At 40.4% G+C, this 14,093-nt stretch overlaps 2 protein-coding genes across 12 annotated transcripts in view; one reads left to right on the top strand and one right to left on the bottom strand.

The window, feature by feature from the left end:
* The window catches only part of LOC5516017, a 55,192-nt gene extending 43,550 nt beyond the window's left edge, over nt 1-11,642 (top strand). For all 11 annotated transcript variants that reach the window (XM_048730577.1, XM_048730576.1, XM_048730575.1 and 8 more), the window contains 18 exons: nt 153-209; nt 358-391; nt 766-845; nt 1,220-1,438; nt 2,823-2,957; nt 3,051-3,168; nt 3,572-3,741; nt 4,025-4,112; nt 6,668-6,762; nt 7,244-7,357; nt 7,528-7,584; nt 7,656-7,689; nt 7,845-7,924; nt 8,953-9,024; nt 9,233-9,334; nt 9,832-9,907; nt 10,200-10,312; nt 10,577-11,642. In XM_048730577.1, the coding sequence (XP_048586534.1) occupies nt 153-209; nt 358-391; nt 766-845; nt 1,220-1,438; nt 2,823-2,957; nt 3,051-3,168; nt 3,572-3,741; nt 4,025-4,112; nt 6,668-6,762; nt 7,244-7,357; nt 7,528-7,584; nt 7,656-7,689; nt 7,845-7,924; nt 8,953-9,024; nt 9,233-9,334; nt 9,832-9,907; nt 10,200-10,312; nt 10,577-10,699 (1,767 nt within the window). In that variant the 3' untranslated portion in view covers nt 10,700-11,642. The remainder of the gene's footprint in view (nt 1-152; nt 210-357; nt 392-765; nt 846-1,219; nt 1,439-2,822; nt 2,958-3,050; nt 3,169-3,571; nt 3,742-4,024; nt 4,113-6,667; nt 6,763-7,243; nt 7,358-7,527; nt 7,585-7,655; nt 7,690-7,844; nt 7,925-8,952; nt 9,025-9,232; nt 9,335-9,831; nt 9,908-10,199; nt 10,313-10,576) is intronic.
* On the bottom strand, nt 11,405-13,207 carry LOC5516054 (XK-related protein 8). Its single transcript, XM_001636112.3, has one exon. It carries the CDS (start codon nt 12,943-12,945, stop codon nt 11,644-11,646), a length of 1,302 nt encoding a protein of 433 aa, XP_001636162.1. The 5' UTR covers nt 12,946-13,207; the 3' UTR covers nt 11,405-11,643.
* Nucleotides 13,208-14,093: the final 886 nt, after the last annotated feature.

Genomic DNA, 14,093 nt, shown 5'->3' with positions numbered 1-14,093 from the left:
GGATATACGTTATTTCTTAGAACGCGACTAAAATAATATGCTAGGCTTGCAACAATGCTGCGCTCTTTTTCCAAGAATATTGCTGATGCTATTTGCACAAGTAAAACTTTATTGTCATATCTTCAACACCATAGCCACACTTGTTGTTTTAGGGACTGGGCACCAAAGAGGCTCAACTGATTGAAACCCTCTGCACGCGATCCAACACGGTGAGTCAGATGTGATGTGGTTCTCACTTTAGATTCATTTGCAGTATTCCTAAAGCCGATTATATTTGTGTTAAATACGAAAATAAAATGAGATGTATCCTTATAGAACATGTATCTTTTAAGGGTGTTTCTCGTTATTCTTTTCCAGGAAATCAATGATATAAAGCAAGAATATAGCAGAAGTAAGTTGAGAGTGAAATCCAGATGACTCTTTATAAGAGAAAACTTGAAAAAGAGTTATAGGTCCGGAAATTGGACAAAGTATATTGTTCACTCCTTGGGCTGAACCTAGAGACCATTCAACGAGGAACACAAAAGTTATTTTTGAAGAAGGGAGGTATAATGCGAGTTATCAAGGTTTTTAAAGTTACCGGGATCCAACTGTCCCAGATATGTCTTTTGCGTTCGGCTTATCAAGGGTGGTAGTGTGAAGGTCTAACCAGAGTAAATTATAGAACTGTAGTCAACTATTTTAGAAACTCATTAGCTTTTCTCTTGTAACGCTCACTTCCTCGCCTAATTTTTTATTCTATTTCCTGATTCTATTTCCTCTTAGAGTACGGCCGGTCGTTGACGGATGATGTGAAGTCGGAGACGTCTGGAGACTTCGAGAACCTTTTGGAAACTTTACTAAAGGTACCCCGTCCATTGCATCTAGAATGCCATTTCGTCTTATCTAGTTATTTCAACGATTCAAGCCTGTGGCCGCGCAACACACTTTTAGTTTACCAGCAGCAGCACTTCACATTACACTTTACAACTCCTTAAAGAAGGCCAATTATGCTCCCGCACAATACTTACTCACCGAAAGAACCCATTTCCATCGACTTATTTAAGCGAGCGACGGAGTTGCTTTCAATAAAATATCCTTAATAAGGTATAAAACTTCGATAGGAGGTGGTTATTTTGAAGTTTTCTTACAAAAAAACCAATGTAATTTCAATGGTAAACAATAATACGAGATTGATTGAACATTCTTAAAGGGATTAAAATTTCACACTCTACGCTAGGCAACTCGTGATGAATCCACGAAAATCGACGAAGATCTGGTGACTCAAGATGCCGCTGCCCTGGTGTCTGCGGGCGTCGCTCGTTGGGGTACAGAAGAGGACCAGTTCATCACCATCTTGACTCAGCGTAGTAGTGCGCATGTGCAAGCTGTTTTGGCCGAGTATCGGACACTGTCCGGAGGTGTGACCCTGGCTGACACTATCAGGGATGAGATGAAGGTAATGCAGTCTGATGCGATCCCATTTTAACGTTGTCCATTAAAAATGCTGTTTACTAGTTAGCAAACTAATTATATATATAATGTCCGCGCACCTCTTGCGAAGGGCAAAGTATGCATTAAAAACAGTGGTGAAAAAATCTACAAATAGGATAAGTATTAGCTGTACGCGCAATGGCATTCCTAAATCGTATGCCTGGTGCACACTAGTGACATAACGACATAGGCGAGCGCACTCTGTTTAGCCCGACATAATGACATAAAAGAAAAAAACCTGTTTGATGTCGTTATGTCCATGTTGTTATGTCGGGCTTATGTCAAAATGTCCAATGTCGAACCATTCGCACTTGCACATACGAAGATAAGAGTCCACGCGCCTATGTCGTTATGTCAATAGTGTGCACCAGGCATTAGTGCGCGTAAATTGAAGATTTCAATATTCTATAATATAAAGTATGACACCTCACCTTGATAAACATGTGAACGCCTTTTGTCTCGAACAAGTCCATGGGATCGATTGTATGACCTGTTTACAGCACGGTGCACACTGGCGGCATAACGACATATCGACATGTTTATTTTTTCGTTATTTTCATGTCTTATGTCGATATTATATTGTTATGTCCATGTCTTATGTCGATGTTATGTCGTTATGTCTATGTCTTATGTCGATGTTATGTTATTATGTCCATGTCGAATGTGGATGTTATGTTATTATGTCCATGTCTCATGTCGATGTTATGTTGTTATGTCCATGTCTTATGTCGATGTTATGTCGTTATGTCCATGTCTTATGTCGATGTTATATTGTTATGTCTATGTCTTATGTCGATGTTATGTCGTTATGTCCATGTCTCATGTCGATATTATGTTGTTATGTCCATGTCTTATGTCGATGTTATGTTGTTATGTCTATGTCTTATGTCGATGTTATGTCGTTATGTCCATGTCTTATGTCGATGTTATATTTTATGTCTATGTCTTATGTCGATGTTATATTGTTATGTCTATGTCTTATGTCGATGTTATATTGTTATGTCTATGTCTTATGTCGATGTTATATTGTTATGTCTATGTCTTATGTCGATGTTATATTGTTATGTCTATGTCTTATGTCGATGTTATATTGTTATGTCTATGTCTTATGTCGATGTTATGTTATTATGTCCATGTCGAATGTGGATGTTATGTTATGTCGCGGATTTAAACATAACGACATAAAACAGCGCGCGCCATTGTGCCAGTTGTCAGTGTGCAAAGCGCTTTTAGTCTGCTTGATTAAAGTCTTTCAGGACATTGCGCAAAGGGAAGTTGTGTATAAACAAGTGCTTCGTGCCGATTATAAATGTTGTGTATGCACAGGTGCTAATTGTGTGATGTTCTAGGGTGACTTGAGGGATGCGCTGCTGTTGCTGGCTTACGGACCCAACGTATATCAGGCACGGGCGGACAAACTCCACACCGCGCTGCATGATGGGAATACCGTGACCGTCGCAAGGATAGTGGCGGGGACACCACAGGTATACCATGTTTGTCTTGTGTGATACATTAGGCCCGTAGGTGGATTGCACTGGTATAAAAGGAAATTTTCCGAATAGCGTTTGTTTTAAAAGGATTCCATGGCGGATCTGGAAGCTTCGTATAACGCAACGTACAACCCCAAGGCTTACTTTGAAGTAGAGAAGAGATGCAGCGAAGACCTGAAGAAAATCATACTCAACAGACTTAAAGGTACTATTGGCTACAGAGATGTACAATTTGGTGAATTTAGCTGCGCGTTCAGTTGGCCAGTTAGTCTCTTTTTATTGCGAAGCTGTGCATAAGACTATTGAGCTTCTAAGCCTGTTCAGCCTGTTGGGCTGCCGTGCCATGCTCATCTTCCTCTGCATCGCCTCAAACACTTTCTTTTGCCTCTTTTATCGGATCCTTGCCTTTTATTTGCAAGTGACCTCACCTTTACATACTCCTTTCTAAACCAACTTGAACTGGCACAGTTTCTTCAAGTCGCCCTCTAAGAACCCTGAGCGAAACGGCAAGTAAGGGGCGCGGATTGGACAATAGAGAGTCGACAAAAAAGATCCAAACAACGGACTATAAAGGTCATCTACGCGCTTAACAGACCCTTGTCTTTCAGATCGCAGTGAAGACGAAAAGCCGGCTAAGAATGAAACGCCGCTGAGGGAAGCTGAAGATATCAAAGAGACATCTACTGCGGCACAACCAGAGAAGAATGACGAGAATAAAGACATAGAGGACGATAAGGACAAAGAGAAGAAGAGTAGACCGAAGCTTGATGTCAGAAAGGTAATGCACCTAATTGTCATTTGGTCATGGTGATTTCGATGACAATTTTGAAACAAGAATTGCCAATTCAAATACTTTACTATAAATTTATTAGTAACTCATTTACTGTAAAGAAAGAGTACAAAAAAGCCAACTATTCTTAAACTTCGTTATATAAGCACAACAGGTATTATGGAAATGTGTACTTCCCTCTCTTCTCATTGACTTTGAAATCGAGCATTTTGTAGTAGCACAATGCGTAATGTAGCTTCGAGGGAACTCTTACGACTTTATCATTCTCTAGATCGAGTATCACGGAACCGTAGTTGCCGCTGAAAACTTCGACGCAGGTGACTGCGCCGAGAAACTGAAAAAAGCAATGAAAGGCTTTGGTGAGTGTTATGGTCTTACGTTTCTCTAAGTCTTTAGTGTGTGTTATGATCTTACGTTTCTTGGAAGCGTTATGATTTTTGAGACTTTGGTGAGTGTTACGATCTTTTTTATTGTTGTTTAACCCGGAAAAACTTGTTGGGTGTATATGGAGGTATCATCCAATAGGGAACATCGAAGAATTGAAAATGAATTTAAGTTTTTTTACAGTAAAATGGGTGCTTTTTTATTCTCTCTAACATTCAAAACCATATCAGCACACAACGCGTTTCTATACATTAGCATATTGTTTTTGCCAGTAAATGTGCTCCATACTTGCCTACACTGTCCAAATTCCCTTTCTTCCTTTCACATTGCACTACTACTAGGTTTTCTTGATTTTTATAATTTTCTCTCAGTTGAAGGGTAATAAAAGTAATTTGGTAGAAATTACAAATATTGGATAAACAGTTTTATCAACCTTCTTTACTGTTTTTTGTTTGGCTAATACTGAATTGACACTTTGTCTTGGGTGGATTGTACAAAACACTGACCCTCGATAAAGGAGGTCCATGGACCCATTAGACCCCCATATTGAAGCATCATGGTTTCAAGGGTATGTACACCTGGTATTTTTGTGTCAAAACATAAAATAGGGCTTGGTGTGGCATTACAAAAAGATGTAGTTTGTTAAAAAAAGGTAGCTATATTTTCATTTCACATCACTTCCATGTACAGGGCTAAATTATCTTTGAAATAATTGCATGAAAGATCAAATGGTACATTGGTGTTAATTTTTGCAAATATCATCTCAGATTCCTAAGTATTGAGCTGTATTCATATCAGCTATTTGAAAAGTAGATTGCTCACAAAACCCTGTGCAGTTATAATTAGTTCAAATTGAAAATATATTCTTTTTTACTAGAAAACCCATTAAGTCCACTTGCAATAAGAGCCAATGTTGGTCAGTGCTTTGTACCAGCCTCTTTGTCAAAGGGTGAATGAAATAAACCACTCTGACTTGTTTTCAAAGTTTCTGACTTCTTTTAGTTTATTTTATTAGCCTAGTTAATTTCTTTTTTATAACAAGTTTTCATTTGTAACTATTATCTATCTTTTTGTTACTTAGCTGTATTAATGAAAACAGTACATCCTGCCCTAGCATCATGCCTTTAAAGCTGGCAGCTTGCTTGAGTTGGGATTCGCCAGAAAAAAATCGGAGAACTGTGACAAAACGCTACGGAAGAATACTAAAGATATAAATGTTATGCTGCACAAAACCTAATTAATTAACCTAAAATTAAAAATAATTCCAAGTAACCTTTAAAATAGAACCTTGAACAGAAAATTAATATATAAAGTCTGTTTTCAGAGGCTAATGAGCCAGAGGTTGAATTGCCTTTTGGCCTTTTTCTTAGGAAAAGCTGTAGAGAAAAACTATAAGTTTCAAATTAAATGATCCCAACAAAAAGCTGTCTTTAGTTTTCTATGAAAATTGAAGAGATGGGATTTTTGAGATGTTGTATGTAAACGTTGAGCTGGGGTATTCAAGATATCTTTTTTGCGAAAAAGAATCATATGCATAAAGGGAACTGTGCAGGTAAAGCAGATCTTTTTAGAACCTATCACCCCTCATGAACCTTTTTTTCCCCTAAAATTTGAACCAGAATTCATTTTAAATTTTAAATGTTCTTCGAACTCAAAAAATATAAACTAAAACCGTTCCTCACTCGATATCTTTCATAAAAGAGCTGACAGAATTTAAATGTGATGAAGAATCTCCAGATAAGAAATCGTTTTTTATTTACAGATAAAAAGTTATCCCATAAAAAGCATGAATGAAAGCAAAGAAATAAGTAACATTTTCTAAAACAAACGCGACGTTTGTTTACGAACAATCAATCGCACAATTTCTATCCTTTTTATGGGATAATGCATGAACAAACTAGCTGAATTACTAGTTAAACATCAACATCCCATCATGGCTTTAACTGTTTGAGTGCTAGAAATATATCAATACACAAGAGTTTTTCATAGCTCCGACGAAGTTTATAAAATTGACGTCTTACTTACCTTCTTTTTCCAAACCCATCCTTTGTCCTTCCATCCATCGTTTGTACGTCTTTTTATTAAAAGTGTTAAGATGTGTCGAATTTCTTTCTTGGCTTTAGCCAAAACGAAAATAATGCAAAAACTTTATCAAGTCACGGTGTCGGCCGCGAGTTAGAAGAGCAAAACGCGGGAAAAATTAGACGCAGGGTTCCCGTGAGTGAAATACAAAAACACTAAAAACTAAATAATTGTAATTTTCGATGCAACTTTCGGGGTTTTATTAAGTATGCAGCATTCTCAGGTAGTGCTAAGATATATTCTTGTATAATTATTTCTCTAGGTGGCGTTTTGCTAAGTTATTGCAAATTGTGCTGGCTCCACGGGCAGACGGGCGACACCGCAGGGTACCCGCGCGATGTCCAAAAAAACTGAGTCGCATAGTTATACCATTTCTCTATACCTATGGAGCTTCGCGCGCTGGCTCCGCTATAAACAAGTTGTTAAAAGTTTCGTTGTTACGTTACAGGTAGCGACGAAGAAGCTATCATCGAGGTCTTGCAATCCTGTAACCTTGAACAGCGCCTGGCGATTGCACAAAGCTTCAAACAGCAATATGACAAGGTATTTAGTACAACAACAAAAAATATGGCACAATTGTCAGCTGGCGTAAGAAATACGCTTCCACCTGTTTCGGGAAATAGATTTATTGGGGGTCTTTTTTCGCTTCAAGCGCCAGGACTTTCCCATTGCCTCAGAATGACAAAAATTGAACCCTGGCATGAAAAAGTGAGCTTATATCTCCAAAAACATACTCAAAGACCCAGTGGTCTTTGCCCTGTGGCCAGGCTGTCTCCGAAAAGGTATTTATCATCATAAAAGAAGTAAAATGGCATAAACTCTGGCGGCGGAATAGCATCGAACATGCACAAGAGAGCGCGCGAGAAATGGACATACTCGAAAGCCCATCCCCCTAAATCTTCTGTCTTTCCTCACGATTGAGACTTTATTTGTCTGATTTTGTGCGAGGATTGAAGCTTGTAGCGACAGTGATATCGTTTCTGTAGTCAACCGGGTGCTTTATATATTTTATTTTTATTTTCAGGATCTTGTAAACGAGCTCAAGTCGGAGCTAAGTGGCAAATTCGAGGACGCGATAGTTGCACTTTTGCTCCCCCCGGAACAACTCGACGCTAATGCCCTTCACGGCGCCATGCAGGTAACCAGGGGGGTCATGCACTATATCATAATCTACCTGGAATGTATGTTTTTTTTTTGTCAGGGATGCCTCCTACAAGTTGACATGAACTAACTAATTAATTAACTAATTAACAAATTAATGCGTGCTGTTTTATGGAGGTATCTCAAAATTATTTGGTTCACTTGCAGGGCCTGGGCACGAACGATAGCGTATTGATAGAGATACTGTGCTCACGGTCAGCGGAGGTAAGGAAAGAGCATGAGCAAATCAATCATTCTTGTATCATGTTCTTTTAATTTCTTCTATTCGTTTGCAGGAGCTACAATCCATCAAGAAAGCCTACAACACAGGTTTGAGTCTTCCATCTTTACTACTTAAACTACTTTTACTACTATCTAAGTACCTTTTCTATTACAGCGTAGGTCTTTTGTAGTTTTGACCAGTGAGATGATTGCCAAGGTCATGTTGTAGTTATCACGTGGATAACACGTGTTTTTCATTGCAGCTCATGGCAAGGATTTGGTTGCGGCTGTCAAGTCTGAGACCAGTGGTGATTTCCAGGCCCTCCTCGTGGCTCTGCTAGATGTGCGTACAAAAATATAGAATCACCCGAACTAATTTCCCACAGTTTTCCGTCACAATATCCGCCACAATATTCCTCTCATGATTAAATAATGTGGGAGTCAGGCGTGAGAGGGTTGGTTCTCCTTTGGACGTAAGCACAAGTCATTTCCCGATTCTCACTGGAACGCAATCGCAAGAGAACGCAACTGCTTGATTTTCTTCCGATTGCGCTTGTGTTTAACCGGATTCTCACTTGTGTTGCGCTTACTCTTGGTTTGCGTCCTAGTGAGAACCAATCTTAAAGCCGATTTATTTCGAAGTAAATTTTGCAGTACGCCCTGATAAGACAAAATTGTAAAGATGGACATTTTTTTTCAGAGAAGGTTGAGACAAAAATTTCGCGAATTTGGGTCGAGCTTTTTGCTTTAAGTGAATTTGCAGACATCGTGTGAATGACATACACTCTGAACACAGCTTACAACCAATCAGAAGCCGAGACTACGGGCAACTGTTGAAGAGAATACCTATTCCAATCTGGTTGCTCTCGAGAACCATTGTGTCGTAACCCGCGGCGGTTCATGGGTAGCAGCATGAAAACGGCTGATTCCTTGTACTGAAAGCTATGTGAATGATCATAAAAACATAAAAAGAACTCTACAGCTTTTGAAACCTGGAATATTTTTAATTTGCAATTATTTGCTTATTTACTTGATATCCATGAATCACTGCAAGTTACGATAAACACATTCTCCGGGTGCAACCTTATTTGAAATAGGTGTATATTTAATTGTCCATGGCACAACCATATATCGCTGTACATAAACGCATCAGTTTATATATAGAGAGATTTCTTCACCCAGTTTACATTTATGAGCATGTGTTTAAAATCACGGGATTGCATCCCAAGCAGTGTGTTCAATGTAATGCGAATAAAGAATCGACAGTATAATGAACACAGCCTACTAGCTAATTAATGCCAACGAGGGAGTCCCCAAGTAACATTGTACCATTCATAAGATTTTTTTCTCTAACATAGTATTCATTATCAGGCTAAGCGGGTGTCGGCTGATGAAATCGTCAACGAGGACCAAGCTTACGAGGACGCTAAAAACCTTTACGAGGTAAGTTTCACCATTCTTTTATTCTATTTTAAATATAAATATTATTGATTTGACTAGGCTAATAGCTTGGTGTAAAAAGGCAACTTACGTAAGCCACGGAAGTGGAGAAACACAGACAACTTGTTCTATTCAAAAAACAAATATAAGAAAGAAACCCACCGCAATAAAAACTAAGAAAAACGTTATCAGTTGTGTCTTTTTGTACCAGGCTGGTGAAAAGAAGTGGGGTACAGACGAGAGCGTGTTCACAAAGATCCTGACTTGCCGCAGCGACCTGCAGTTAAGAGCGCTCTACCAGGCCTATCAGCACGTGAGTATGTCTTAACACCATATCATTATTGTGTACATTATGAAGGGACTTACAAAACGGGCCGCTCATGTCACGAGTCATCGGCATTTTTATATGGTTGTAGCCAGCGAACAAGGCTTTAGTAGCAGTGCTAGTCAATGTTGGAGCTGTTTGCCTGAGATTGCACTTTCGGGGTGTGGTAGTATTCTAGCTCTTTAAAATAGCTCCACATAATAAAGACATTATAATAAGTATAAACCCGTTTTCTCAAGTTTATTAGAGATTATTCGGAAATGGCAGATTCTTTGAACTTTAGAAGTTTTTAAAAAGAAAATACCCCCCACCCCCCACCCCGCCGTTTATTTCGGGAGGAGCGCAGACTCGCTTTTTAGCCGGCGGTGTTCGAATTGCGCGCAGCCTCGTGATGTACAGTGTTCGTTTATAACAACTCTCAGACTAACCATTCACAGTACCTAATGTTGTATAAAAACAGTAATATATCATGTTGCGTCACTCAGGTCGCTAAGTGTGATATCCTGGAGACGATCGATGACGAACTCACGGGAGACTACCACGATGCTGTCAAGGCAATAGGTATGCTGGCATCGGTGCTTCATGGAAATATTACTTTTGGTGTTGCTGGCACTTTAAAATCGCCAAGAGTAATACTTGATAATCAGCGAATAAGGTGGAAATCTGAGGAAAATAAAAAAAAAAAACAGAAAAATAAAGAAATAAAAAAGAGATTGTTCTATAAATTGGAAAAGCTGAAAACAAGTAGCTTAACAAACAAGCAAAAATTCAAAGCCGTACTGCATGATTTCTGAAATCATTGCAAAATATTTGAGCCTCACTAAACTCAAGTTCTGAACTTTTTCTCTTTCAGTTCGCTGCACTCGTCGCCCGCCACTGTACTTTGCCGAGTCTCTCAACTCCGCGCTAAATGGACTAAGGACGGACAGTTCATTGGTAACACGAATCATCATCTCGCGGTCAGAGGTAAATAACGCTTTGAGGGTACATTTCTAGGGGCGTGTCTAGAGAAAAACGTAGGGTGGGGTCCAGAGTAACAATTCAATGACCACCCTCTAATAGGTCACTAGATCCATCTAGAAACGATTTTTATCCAAATACCAATGAAGGGGTCAACCGAAGTCGAGCTGATTTCGTCACATGAGCAGGGCGGGGTCCGGACCCCTGAGGGGACCCCTTGGATCCCCCTCTGGAAACGCGCCTCATGATACTCGTTGTTCATGTTCGTAGGTTGATCTCGCGGATATCAAGGCCGTATATAAAGACACTTATGGCAAGACTTTGGCGACGGAAGTTAAAGAGCTGCTTAAAGGCGACCATGAGACACTTCTTCTTAAGATACTCCGTGATTAACCGTCTTAGCCATGCCGGCAGCCTCCAAGATTGGACTTAAGAAGTTGAAACTCTTTTTCCAACCGTCATCGAGCTTGAAATCAAGCCTATCTAAGTGTATACTAACCGCTCTACCACCTATCTCACACAATCACAACATATTAGAGCACACATTAGAACTGACTTTCTTGCTTAATTTAGTCCGTGTAGTGTGATAAGCAGCAAGAAAAACATTTTAGTGAGATCTGCACAGGTAAAATTGGAAAGTTCCCTTACACGGCTAGATTCAGGGAAATTCCCTTATAAGGTCAGATTCAGGGAAATTCCCTTACAAGGTCAGATTCAGGGAAATTCCCTTATAAGGTCAGATTCAGGGAAATTTCCTTATAAGGTCAGATTCAAGGGAATTCCCTTACAAGGTCAGATTCTGGGAAATTCCCTTATAAGGTCAGATTCAAGGAAATTCCCTTACTAGGTCAGTTCAGGGAAATTTCCTTATAAGGTCAAATTCAAGGAAATTCCCTTACAAGGTCAGATTCAGGGAATAGTTAGTTCGGAGTTTGGTAGGGTTACGTCTAGACAGAGACGGGGGGTGGGGTGGGGGCATCTCCAGGGACGCCGGGTGTCACAGCAGGACACGAAGTGAGAGGGGGGGGACAGCATTTTTTTTCTGTAATTCCTACCTACTTGTTTGCGATGCCCGATGGTGGGACAGACGGCGGGAGATTCGTGATGAATTATTTTATTTTATATAATTTTTCATAATTAAGTCTCTAAATCTAAATCTAGGCTTCCCATAAGAGAGCAATACAATAGTTTTGTACTTGTGAGTATTATATAATAATCGTTTCCTTGGTCACCTACGAAGCCACTTTAACTACTACCTCACTTCGCGGTTAGCAATACAGACACGATGTTTTTCATTTGCAGCACATCAAAACCAATAAACATGCTTACGAATGTCGTTATGTATCTGTGGAGGAGCAAGGCTTAGGGGAGGGGGGTGGGAGCGAGTGTCGTCTGTCACTCGGGTTTCCCAGGCCCCCACTTTCTCGCACTGGCCAAGCAGCAAGAGAGTGACGCTTGTTGTCCAGATGTTCCGGTTTATCCGGTTCTGGCGACACCTTGAGTCGACGAGAGAATCGCGCATGCGCATTGCGGTCATATCTGGACGAGCGTCGTGCTCCTTGTTGACGTAATAAGTGTCTCGTACGGCTGTATTCCTTGAAGTAAATACTAGTGAATACCAGGTTAACAAATACACCAATCAGAGTCAGCATAATCACGCAAGCCGTCACGCCAGATGAGTACCAGTCACGCACTGTAGGGTTTGAGTAGTAAAATGATACCATTAGGATGTTTTCTATTGAGAAAAGTGCGTAGTACAGGCTGGCAGAGAGAAGAGAGCGCTTTAACTTCACCTCAAACGAACGAAGTCTAAGTGCTTTAAGTTTGAACCCGATAAATACAAACAGATAACATGGCAATAGCAAAACCGCTACCCACCATAGATCCCGATCGCGGGCGCGCTCTTTATTCCTGATACAGTATAAGACAGTGCAAAGAATAAAGTGTGCACCTAGTATTAGAGCGAGAATCCATTCATAGGCAACTAGGAATGTTACAATAGTTAGCATGCGAGCTGTCAGAAGAAACGAAGTATACGACATGATGATGATGAAATATGCCCTCAAAGGGTCACCGGGGAGAGAGCTATTCTCAAACTTTGCTATTGTAGCGACGAGCCCAATGAGTGATATAGTGAGCGAGGCGTATTGTACGTAATGTACTCTCTCGTCTTGTACCATCAGTATGTAACCCTGGAGTACCATCTGTGGGACGTTCTCGATCAACGCTTCCACGAAATTGTACACATTCCCACTTCGGATGTCCCGCTTCTCGGATTCCATCATTACCATGTATCCCTGTCGACTCCATACCTCTGAGAAATTCCGAATACACAACCAAAATAATTTGAGCTTCAAAACACTTGAGCCGAAACATATCAGGCACACGATGCTTGTAAATGTAGATCGCAATCCAAGAGTTCCCATGTGTTTTATAAGGTACGAGACAGTCATGCAGATTGAAGGGGCAATGGTGAACCCAACACAGAAACCGAACCAAACATACCGCGCATTGCTAAAATATACTGCACATGTAGCGATGTCGGACCCTATATCGGCTATGGAGAATATAGCGCTGACGAGGAAGCAGAACAGATCTGTTTTGTAGAGGACTACCGATTTCTCCAGTGGGAGCGGCATTATCGGGACAAGTAGTAAAACACACTAAGGCATAGTCCATACTCTCCAAGCTGCGAATACTTCTTCATCCTCTAGCTGGGGCATATTATTTTTAATTTGTCGTCTGTTTTCTCCGTTTCATGCTATGGTTTTTGGGTCATTACTTTTGAAGATCGACTGGTTGCTACGCGAGGTAGACATCCTTGGTTTGCTCTGTCCTGTATGCAAACACGGGTCAGATTACATGTCAAAGGTACAGTTTGCACACACAGGTAACCCACTGATTTAGCAAGTAAAAAGCACTTACGCATATGTTTTGATGGCTTGCAATAATGTAATCATGTTTAATAATATCCATCCGAGGCATGTGATTTCTTATTTTCAGTTTAGAAACCGCTTAACCGCTGCCCTGGGTGCATTTTGAGGGTTTCTCTCTGTACTGTAGTATTGTGTCCGCACTGCTCATCTAAACGATGAGCAAATTTCACATGGCAAATAAATATATGTGACAAATTCGATTTACTTTACCATCTACACGGACAAATTCAATTATTCCGGTCTCAAGGGTCTGCAGAATTCCAAATATTTTTCTAACAGACAGATTGTGAGATTAATTTGTTGCGACATTGAGATCTGCAAAATTTGTTAATAATCTACACAAGCAAAATAGAATTGCTCACATTGCGTACATAGGCGATGCCCTGGGTGCGCGCGCTCCCCAACCACTTGGCAGTCAAAAAGTGGGTCATTCTTCAAATACTATGCTTTTTCCATATGATACCTATGACTGCGCAGCCCCCTGGGCCAATCCTGGGTACGCGCCTGATCTACACCGTAAGTCCAAAGCTTTACATACCTGTATACGCATCAATGTTTTCCCTTATGTCATTTATGTTAGCCCGCTTATGGTGAGGTTGTTTAAACGCTCAACGGGATTATCAGAACTTTTAGGGGGCGGTCATTAATTACTGTTGGGGGGGGGGGGGGGGATTTTGCAAAACCCTGGGCTCAAAAATTCTCGCGCCCCCCCTCCTCAAATCCACGCAAAAAATCGTGACCCCCCCCCTTGACCGGGCACCCCAAAATTTGCACCCCTCGCCCCGCCACCACCACATTTTTATATGCAATAATTATATATTTTTTAAAACCACAGAGACTTGATATGCATA

This window comes from Nematostella vectensis, chromosome 7 (genome assembly GCF_932526225.1).
Source record: "Nematostella vectensis chromosome 7, jaNemVect1.1, whole genome shotgun sequence".
In the NCBI taxonomy this organism is placed as follows: Eukaryota; Metazoa; Cnidaria; class Anthozoa; order Actiniaria; family Edwardsiidae; genus Nematostella; species Nematostella vectensis.
The sequence above is the reverse complement of the archived record's forward strand: the minus strand, read 5'-3'. Positions and strand labels throughout refer to the sequence as shown.

Coding starts and splice junctions, on each gene's coding strand:
- LOC5516054 (XM_001636112.3), bottom strand. CDS start 12,945: ATGCCGCTCCCACTGGAGAAATCGGTAGTCCTCTACAAAACAGATCTG.